This window comes from Melitaea cinxia, chromosome 17 (genome assembly GCF_905220565.1).
Source record: "Melitaea cinxia chromosome 17, ilMelCinx1.1, whole genome shotgun sequence".
NCBI classification, from domain to species: Eukaryota; Metazoa; Arthropoda; class Insecta; order Lepidoptera; family Nymphalidae; genus Melitaea; species Melitaea cinxia.
The window spans coordinates 12426064-12437408 of NC_059410.1; the positions used below are offsets into that span (position 1 = coordinate 12426064).

General features: G+C 32.6%; 1 protein-coding gene across 1 annotated transcript; it reads left to right on the forward strand.

Annotated features, from left to right (window-relative positions):
* Nucleotides 1-572: 572 nt before the first annotated feature.
* LOC123661680 (adipokinetic hormone/corazonin-related peptide receptor variant I) lies at nt 573-11253 on the forward strand. Its single transcript, XM_045596633.1, has 7 exons — nt 573-836; nt 2023-2171; nt 3593-3736; nt 5887-6050; nt 9550-9673; nt 10353-10497; nt 11056-11253. The coding sequence occupies exons 1-7, from the start codon at nt 573-575 to the stop codon at nt 11251-11253; spliced, it is 1188 nt and encodes a 395-aa protein (XP_045452589.1).
* Nucleotides 11254-11345: the final 92 nt, after the last annotated feature.

Consider the following 11345-nt stretch of genomic DNA (forward strand, 5'->3'; position numbering starts at 1 on the left):
GTATTCATTCGTATAAGCGTTTTTTTATTAAAAATAAATATTTTTATTAAAAATCGTATGACTATACCAGCAGAAAGCCATTATATTTGGCCCGGAGTTATTTGAAATAGATCAATTTCCAGCGATACCCGCCGCCTATTGTAGAGTAAGACGCTTTATTGGGTTTTTTTCTAAGTAATATTTCTCTTTTCTAAGTCATATATATCTTGCTCAACAATAAAAGGTAATTAGGTACGACACTGAAAAAAATATTTTCAAACTTGTTGTAGTCTTTGATTTGATGATTTGATCGAGTAAGGAAATATTTGATGCTAACGTAAAGGTTAACCAGCGTTATGGAGAAAATTTCATCGTTTGTAGAGCCCCTAACGACCTCCAATCGTTCTTAACCTTGAACATCTCAAAGAGAATACTGAAACGTCACGCAAATATAAATAAAAACATTAAATAATATTCCTTCCCTTTGTTTCAGGCACACAGAATATATGATTGGAAAAAATGTTAGCTGTATTTAGTCGTCACGCACTCAAGCAAAATTTTGTAGGTATATAGAAGTGTGGTGGTTTATCATAATGGATATCGACGAGAAAGTCTCGGGGCCCGGAGGGGCCTCACAAAAGAACTGGACACATTTAAATACTACTTATGATGAACTTCCTTTGGATATGCGTTTTAATCACGGACATTTGGTTTCTATAACAGTGTATAGTGTTCTTATGATGATATCTGCTGTTGGGAATTTAACAGTGCTATCACAGTTAATCAAAAGAAGAAGAATGGGCCGAGCAAGCAGACTGGATGTTCTACTTATGCATTTGGCGATTGCTGACCTTATGGTAAGTTTTCATCTCTGAGCTGAAATTACATAAATAAAGTTATCCATTATTTATACTAGCAGACGGTGCGATGTATATTAACGTAAATGCAGACGCGGCGCTATAAAGGTCTATAAAAAGTATGCCTACAATGGTTATCTAAACGTAGACTAGGTACACGAGCTTGTATATTTAAATTTAAGAAAAAAGTCTTCTTTTATATATGCCTACTAGTGTTTTAGACGCAGGTAAGCCCGAAGCTTCACGTGGATATAATTATGTAATAACTTTCAACTGTGTCGTAAGTAAAATAACAAATGCTCTTTACTCATACATGTGAATACTTAACTACATTCGATTAAATTATTTTTCTAACATTTGTAACATATTTCGGGGAATTTTGGGGGGTTCGAGGAATATCACGACGAGACCGTTAGAAATGCGTAATTAATTGAATGATAGCGGTAATCAATGCGCATTTTAAGAACTTTTGTTTACCAAATACCTACGAATAGCCCGACGGGTCTCGCATCGTATCGCAATGAACTACCCGCTAAGAGCACAAATATACAGAATAAGACGATATCATGAGTGACAGCAGTGGCTCCCTGAAGACAGCTACTTCACAAAACGAGGGCCACGTTACAACACGGCGCGCACAAAGAGTGCGCGTTTCCAAAGAACGTGAAAGTAAATACGTGCGCAAATTAAAATTTAGCGTACCGCCATTTACACCTGAATATGAGCTTTGGCATTTATCCGAGCGATTGAAGATATATACAAGAACCCGTGAACAACCGTCGGTGGAGGGGGGGTGGGGGGCAGTAGCTCACCCGACACAACTCCGGTCTGGTCGGAGGATCCTGCCTTTTCAATGGTGGATGAGGACCTCACACCTCCAAAGAATATTAGAGTGTTAATACACGAGATTTAAATTCAAGTTTGAATTTTAACAACTAATATTTGCTTGATATATTTATAAATTGCTACACTTATGTTAAACTTGAAACAAGACTTGTTCGAAATGTAGTGTTTTGTACGCAAAACGAATCTTTTATAAATATATCAACCGGGTTTAAATATTTCAATTATAATGCAACGATTACGCCAGGGTATATAAATTTAATTCAGTTAAATTTGTAATGTATGTTAAAAATGAGCAACTGTTAACGTTAGTTGTTTAAACTACAACAGTGTGCTTGTTCAGGTGACATTTCTGATGATGCCGCTGGAGATAGCGTGGGCGCGGACGGTCCAGTGGCGGGCTGGCGATCTCATGTGCCGCCTTATGATGTTCACGAGGACCTTCGGTCTCTACCTGTCCAGCTTTGTTCTTATTTGCATCGCAATTGACAGGTACTTATACATTATTTTGTAATAATTTGTAGTATTGTAGAATAGGTCACGTTTTTTAGGTTTGCGTACCTCAAAAGTAAAAAAACGGAACTCTTATGGGATCACTTTGTTGTCCATCTATCTGTCAAGATCCTTTTTCTCAGGAACGCGTGGAGGTATCTCGCTGAAATTCATATAAAACACTCAAGTCTTCTGTCCCTTAGAGCTGTCAAAAAATAAATTTCGAAGCCAATGCAAAAAGATACAGCCGTTAATGCTGCAAGTTTTCGACACTTGTAAGGGAATCGAAACCTACAGGGTACTTCCCTTGTACTCAGAATCTTGAAATTTGGTACGCAGCAACGTCTTATATCACAGATAAAGAAATTTCGAAAAGCATAATTTTTTAGTTACATCTTATAATAAAAATATTTTTAATAATTTAGTTTTTACGGAAACCTTAGTGCGCAAGTTTTTTTTTCATGGTTTTTGTAGATTAGCTAGTCAAAAAATATAAATACCTTTATTGCTGTAACTATTTAAACTTAGATTTTCTAGGGAGTCTTAGGATTGCCGATCTGAAGCACTATTTTAAAACGCATGCGGATAAGCAAAATTGCGTTATATACAAAAAAGTAAAACTCAAAAAGCTTGAATGTTGGGGAATATGGTTGAAGTTACACTTCATTGGCTAGCTAACTTCACGTTGCTAACTTCTTCTTCGTTGACTAGCTAACTTCACGTTGCTAACTTCTTCTTCGTTGACTAGCTAACTTCAGGCTGTCGGTTTTTTTCGTGACGGTATGCGCGCGCATCGAAAAAATTTACTCTCATAACTTTTCCCTAACGCGCCAAAAGAAGTATAACTTCAAAAATGTTTGTTCCATTTTCAAAACATGCCCACATATTTGTAATGCAATATTAACTTTCCAATTAGTTATCATAATCTCAATAAATATTAAAAGTAGGCTTATTAAGGTACTTATAACATACATAGCGTTGTTATACGTATGTGATACCCTAAAACCTAGCTTAACCTTAAAATCTTATCATCTTGAAAACCATGATAAAGACATTAGAAATAAATTTCCGCTTCACTAGTCACGAATCCAATACATTTCCTCACGACTGGGTTTTGCCGATGCCTTTAATTTATTTTCTGATTTTCAACGTTTTATTCTGAGATATAATTTCGTGTTCGGTAATCGCTCCTTTCGCATAAAAATAATTTCATTTTAAACGATTGCACAGAATCCTTTACTTAAAATCTAACGTATATGTATGAAAAGGTTTATTTTGAACACAAGTGTTTGAATTTGTATCTTAAACTCGATCAAATCAACATGTATTGTGATATAACAATTATTTTTCGTTTTATTGATTACTCTTAGCAAAGTTTACAGACGAATTTATTAATTTCACATATTTTTAATTAATTCCAGATATTATGCGATACTAAAACCATTAAATGTGACATGGGAAGCCCGAATTCGAAGAGCGCTGACTGTCGCCTGGGTGTGCGCTGCGCTTGCCAGTTTGCCACAGAGTTTCATCTTTCATTTGGATGAGCATCCAGATGTGAAGGAGTAAGTAATCTTGCTTTTGTTATCTTAGGAATTACGGACATTGAGACATGAGTGATCTTAACAAAATATAAGTGAATGTGATTTGTTAACAATTGACAAACTAAATTTGTACAGCGACAAATCTATGTTAAAATGTCAAAACAGTGTCACGGACTTAACAAATATATGTGTTAAATTTATTGTAGTCATAACTTTAATGTTTACAAACGAATTTACGCGTTTTTAACATAAAATAACTTGTTTTTTGTATGAAATTGGGTTTATTAAATTTATTTGAAATAATGGATGTGTATACACACATATAATACATGTGTGTGAGTGTATGTTTCTTTATTTAAAAACAATTTTAAACGTACTGTTATAAGCTTGATCACAATTTACCGTAATCATTTTTTCGAAAGTGCACAGTGACAAATTGATCTCTGATTACAACATCATGTAATAAAACACACATGATTAAAAACTTATTTTCTATAAACACATTATTCATATCAGTAATTGTGATTAAGGAAGTAGAAAACGTTAAGAGGTTTCCTAAGAACTAGACATCTGGAACTAACTTCCCAACGCACGGGCGTGTTGCCAAACTCATAAATTGCCACCAATTAGATTTTATCTAAAGTGATCAATAAATAGACTTAATATAGTTATTTTAATAAAATAGTAACATGACTCACGTTTTCTAACCATTGCAAAGATATTCAAATACAAATAAAATAAGATCTCCAGATACACAGATCTACAAGTATTCATTAAATGATTTCTGTAATAGATTCTCAATATTTTAGTGCTCTTCAGCTGTTATATTATTATTTTGCCTGCCTTGATATACATAAATATCTGACGATATAATACTATTTCTTTATACCGTTTTATTTATTTCAAGAGAACAAATGTGATGAAAGACCGATCAGTAAAAATAAAGGTTAATTAAATTATTATACATTCTGATTAAACCTTTCGAATAAATCAGTACAAACAATTAGAATTCGTAAAAGTTTGATGTAATCATTTCTTTTTCACTTTTAGTTAATTATAAAATTGTTTATAACTAAAATACTGACAGAGAAAGCATTTTACGGCATTTTTGCCCTTAAAACAGTTAAAAGCGTTTTAATTGGGAAAAAGCGTTCCGAAAAGTAAGTAATAATTCCAAAGTAAGCTTAGGCTTATGTTCTTCGCTTTCTACCCTTAAATATCCAATTATCATTATAAATTGATGAACAGTGTTTATGAAACTGGTTTACGACGTCTATATAAAGACAGACCTTGGCACAAGAACATAATTACTAATGTCATAAAATTTCCTACGGGCCATATATGTCGTATCGATCAAAATATTAAAGGGACTTCTATGTCAACAAATATTGCGTTGATTTAAGTAGACTTAAATTAAATAGACTAACGTTGCCTTGATTTAAGATACTATATTCAATATATAAAATGCTTTTATCCATATTTGAACTTTAACTCTTTTGGAACGGAACAGGTATAAAATAATATGGCGAAGAAAATGGTATGAAACAGTGACGCTAACTGTACCTACACGAGTAGCAAGCGTCTATAGCAAGTGTTACATTTTAATTTTTAAATATTATAGTAATTGTTCTTGATAATGCTCTTTGTTTGTTATACTTTTTATTTAATAAATATGATAAATTCGTTCGCACAGACTTTATCGACTAAAATTTACTACTTATCTGGAATTTCATCAATTTTAGGAGCTATTAATTTTATCACTACAATTATTAAAATACGTGTTAATAACATATCATTTGATCAAATACCTTTATTTGTTTGAGCTGTGGGTATAAACACTTCACGTACAGCAATTTCACTACTTTTATCTTCTACTTAAACCTATTGACAAACAACGTTAATTTTATTTCTCTCCGCCTATCGTATATTTTAGAATATCAGTACAAAATTTAAAGAATACTCAAAACACATAAATCGCATTTGGATGTTTGATCTGATTTCTGTACTTTCATGCATTCTTTCTATTGTCTAAAAATCGATTTCTACATTAAAATATCGACTTTACCAAATTTTGCGTTGAAAGTTTAACTTTCTTCTTTACAAAAATGTGTCTAATAATATAAAAATAATATAGGAACTGTGTCTAATTTAACGTTTTGTCATGTTTGCAGATACTTCCAGTGTGTGTCCTACGGCTCGCTTCCGACTGAACAACACGAGATTGCGTATTTCCTAGTCAACATGATCCTGATGTACGTCGCGCCGCTTGTGTCTACGCTTTACTGCTCGTCTGCAGCTCTATTAGAGATTATACGGAGAGCCAACACCGCTAATGGTTAGTCTACTTTATTATACATAATTAAGGTTACACAAATTATAATTACTATCTCATGTACAACTGCTCTCCTACATGGAGAAAGAGGCCTTTGCCCAGCAGTGGGAAGTTACAGCCTATCAACAAAGTCAATAAGCACTTATGCGGAACTTTTGGTAATTTAAAAAACTTTACTGTCCCGATTAAATATTTCAAATGGATTTGTATAATCTGTGTTTGATCCAATACAATACAGAGAGGGGCTAGCGTAGAAAATAAAGGTATATAATCTATCAAGTGCACCTGCGTGTGACTGATTTATCAAAATTATTAGTTTTATGTTTCTGTCTGGATATAATAGGCAGTATTAATAGCACTTATACTATGTACTATGAATGCTTTTTATCTAGCCTATGCTGTATATAGTGATAATATGATAAGATTCTTAAGAGGCGGAACACAATTTTGTTTTAGTTTAAGATACGAACTATACGTGATCTTCACCCATCTGCTTAATAGATAAAAATTAAATAATTATCTTTTTTAGTATGTTAAAGATAAAACGCGAAAAAGTTCGCTAAACAATTCCTGGCCAGACTATATTATGATCGGCAACCGCCATTTGAATTAAATATAGTCTGTCCAGAATTTTTTTGGTAACCTTTTCGCAGTTATTTTTCTAATATGCTAAAATAAATACAAAATAATTTTCATATATTGAGCAGATGGGTGATGTTCGTCTCTAGTTCGTATCTCTTACTATTTGTTACAACTAACGATTAAATGTTATATGGTGGCATTACCTCAATCAAGGTAAAACCTTGAAGTCTTATTTTACATATATAACAACAAAGTATTATGATAACTATTACTTTTTATATAATTTATGTTATAATGGATGATAAGTGAAGGAAGAGGACGAGCATTTAATTTAGATAGATATTAATAGATAAATTGAAAACTTTTATTTAGATTATTGAATAAATTATTGTTTTAAAATAATTTTATTATTAGTAACTTATGTTATTAAATAAATAAATAAACAAATATCTTATAACATACACACACGGTCGTCTGTTCCTATGGTTAGCAACATAATGCTTGTGTTACAGGTAACAGCCGACAGTATACTATTTTTCTTTGGATAAATATACATAGAAATAATACATATATAAATATATAAATACAAATATTGTACCCAGACTCAGGCACGAATCGAACCCGCAACCCGCGGAACAGAAAGCAGGGCCAATGCAAACTGCGCCAACGGGCTAGTCTGAATATCAGAATAATGTTAATCAATAAATTAATTTCTAAAAATTCTTAAACTAGTTTTTCAATAATCGGTATTTTACCTCAGTTGGTTCCGGTAGGCAATAGAAATGTACAATAATATTTAAGTTAAACCTGTTTACTAAGATCACAACCGAAACAGTTTATAAATAGCCTGAGATTCAACGTAATAAATGATGATCGCTGAAAACCGCGCTAAAGCTAAATACGTGACTAAAATCAGATCAGAAAGGAAGGCGATCATCATCAGCCATTCAATATAATTGAATCCTGTGGATGAAACAAGATCAGACATGTTGAAGTTTGGTCAATTTCGTATATAATTTTATTACATAATTTGCATAAACATCATTTGTTTACTTAGGTATGTTGCTTCACTTGCTACTGGCAAATAGGCCCGAATCAATTTCCAAGTAACAATTAACAATAGAGGAACTCTTCCTTAAACTATACATATATATTATATATGTAAACTATACATCAATACAATCATTTCAATACCTTTCAAGTGTAGAACTGGCAAGATTAGTAATGGAAAAATTTACCGGCAGATGTACTGTGTGGCTACGGTACTAAAAAATATAGCCATCCCCCTCTCTTCCCGTGGGTGTCGTAAGAGGCGACTAAGGAATAACACGGTTCCACTATCACCTTGGAACTTAAAAAGCCGACCGATGGCGGGATAACCATCCAACTACTGGCTTCGAAATACACAGGCCGAAGACGGGCAGCAGCGTCTTCGGTGCGACAAAGCCAGCACTGCGTTCACCAACCCGCCTGCCTAGCGTGGTGACTATGGGCAAAACACATGAGTTCACGCTATTTTTGGCGTAAACTTGTGGAGGCCTATGTCCAGCAGTGGACTGTATAGGTTGTAATGATGATGAAACTATACATATATATTATATATGTATAGTTCTAAAAATTCACAAATTTTTAAACTTAAATATTGTCAATGCAGATTTATTTTATTACTAGCTGTGCCCGCGACTTCGTACGCGTGAAATTTAAATTAACAAAAAAGTTATTCTTAAGTTCGCAGAGTTATAAAATAAATAAATATCTAAAAAAAAGTAGCCAGTAGCAGTACAGTAGGAGTAGCAGAGATTATACGCATTTAGTAAAAAGCGGCTATTTTTATATTACAAACAGATCCTCCAATTTTATTTATTTGCATAGATTTAAGATATATTACAATAAGCTCTTGACGTCAAATATATATGTGTGTGTGTGTGTGTGTGTGTGTGTGTGTGTGTGTGTGTTTACGTCTTAAAAACATTTATCGTGATATTTAAACATTAAATTATTCTATGAACGAAGTCTGATAGCAATATATTAAAATAAGAAAACTCTAAAATCAAAACATAATTTAATGCTAGCTATTCGTTTTGACTAGATAAGAATCTATACATCGTATTATTATACGTAATAAATTGCGACAATATAAATAATTTTGAAATTTTAAAGTGTTTTTCTTAGGGAGACCTATGTCCAGCAGTGGACTGCAATAGGCTGAACTGACTGACTGGGTATTAATTATTTTAATTTGAAAAGACTTTCTAAATTTGACTTAAATATAATTATCACTCAGGAAGTATAAAAATCTTATGAAATATTAATTTAACTTATTGCATTCATGTTTTCCATATTCAATGTAAACACAAATGGAATCTTTGAAATATATGAATAAATCAATAAAGTATTCAATAAGAAAGAAGTAATAATGTAATATAGAATTTTTTTTAACCTTCTGAAATCAATATAATTATGTTTGCTCGTCACAAAAAATAAGAGTACACATCAATAATTTGAAAACAATTTTGATCGTTTGCTTTCCATCATTTTTCTTCCGACTTTCTAAAAAGGAGGATGTTCTCAATTCGATTGTATTTTTTATTATTATTATTTTTAATGTACATTACCTCAGAACTAACTTTTTAACTGAGTGGACCGATTTCGATGATATTTTTTAATCGAAAGGTGTTGCGTGTTATATAGTTCCATTTAAATTTAATTGAGATCTGATAAGTACTTTTCGAGTTATATCTAATAATGCGTATTTACTTGACTATTCGTCTACTTACGTTGTTGTATTTGTTGATATAATTGAAATCGGTTTTATTTTCGTTTGCTAGCAAACACAATTATTGGAGGTCTTCGCATTCACACAAACAAATTACACTTAGTTGTACAAACTTACGAATCAATATTTTTTGATTTGTATTAGACAAAATGCGTCGAAGCGGAGTCGGCATCCTTGGTCGCGCGAGAGCGAGGACCCTCAAGATGTCAGTCACGATCGTTCTAGTGTTCTTTACTTGCTGGTCACCGTACTACTTCTATTGTTTGTGGTGAGTTGTCTGTTTTAGCGATAATTAAGACGTAATTTTTCACCGTGTAATGCTTGGTGTTCGTTGATAATTAAGAACAGCAGTATATTTAAAAATATAAAGGTCGAAAAATTTTCTCTTTCAATTCTGCATTCACTCATAAACAGAAATTTTAAATCGAATTTTAAAAAGGAGTTGTACCTACTCAGTATAAATTCAGTACTTCCACTTAAAGTTGTGACAAAGACTTAGTTTCAACTAGATCTAAGTATCACAAAACAGCCCAGTTCTCCTATGTAATTTGAAATTATTGGTAGATTTAAATTGACCCACAATGTCACCTTTTTGTTGTGTATCATCAAATGCTAATCAGTAATTTAAAGTTAAAGACGAAATAAAAGACGAATTATCAAACAACTAGCTATTCCCTGCGGTTTCACACGCGTGAACTTGACTGAAAATAATTTTTCTATTCGCAACAGTAGTTCCTTCGATTAGCGCGCTTAAATAAACAAACAGTTCTTTTCAGTTTTTCAGTTTTTAGTTATTTCTAAAGATAAATAACTCAATTTTTATCACATAGTTTGATGTGTATCACTGTAAAGAATTATTCCTTTAATTTTTTAGTATTTATTATGTTAAGCTATATTTTTTAATCTGTGCTTACTTTTATCTTTCTTGTTTTACTTAATTTTCAAAGGTATTGGATAGACAAAGACTCAGTGAAAAAACTTGACCCAGCCATTCAGAAGGCTATGTGGCTGTTCTCGTGCACGAACTCCTGCGCCAACCCCATAGTGTACGGGGTATTCAATAGAAACCGCTGGACATGGCGGTCAGGACACGTAAGTAAGATTCGTAAATGGTTTTGGAACAAATGTGCCTTGTGCTTTGTCCTTTTTGATAATTGACTTGATTTACTAATTTGTTGTCAATAAGTGCAGTGTTTTGTAATCTATGTGGAAATTTATGGAAACTTATTCAGAGTCGTTATGATTTGAAATTCGATGTAACGAAAATACATCACGATAAAGGACCAAACACATAAATACATACGAGGGATTTATTATAGAGATACTAGTCTGACACTTAACTATTCATTAGTGGCCAACATGCATCTTAAATTTGCAATAAAGTTTTAAAGTTGTTTAAATTTTATTAAATTTCATCTCGTTCAGTTATTCATTATCAAGGCTGTTAAAAATCAGCAAAATGCAAGTCAATTTAAAATCCCTTTTAATTTATTTTAATTTCATCATTTCTGGTTATTAGTGTTCCATCTCCAAAGTACTGTGTTATCTGGTTGCCTAAATAGAGATACACAACTTTATTATACGTTACCGTACAGAAAACTATTTTTATTATTTGAATTAAGGCAATTGAAAAAAAAAATCGATTTTCAGAATACACGATGTCGAAACGGATTGAGAAGAGGTTCGAGATTCCATCACGGAGATTCTATGGAAATATCCGCCGCGACTCTTGCCAGAGCGAGGTGTTCGATCCAAAGTGAGAGAAACATCAGACGAGACTCGGCGTTCGGGATTCAAAACGGATCACAGAAACACATTAACAATAATAACATTAATGGAGTTGTGTAACTTTAAAAGTGTACAGACTATCAAGAGACGCTAAGTTACACGCTTGAATTGTTACGATTTTAGTTATTTTTTTAGGTTCAAAGCAAAGATTT

Bases quoted from the DNA above. Each gene is read 5' to 3' on its own strand.
- LOC123661680 (XM_045596633.1), top strand. From the start codon at position 573: ATGGATATCGACGAGAAAGTCTCGGGGCCCGGAGGGGCCTCACAAAAG. The intron at 6,051-9,549 runs GTTAGTCTACTT...GATTTGTATTAG, and splicing joins GAGAGCCAACACCGCTAATG to ACAAAATGCGTCGAAGCGGA. The intron at 10,498-11,055 runs GTAAGTAAGATT...ATCGATTTTCAG, and splicing joins GGACATGGCGGTCAGGACAC to AATACACGATGTCGAAACGG.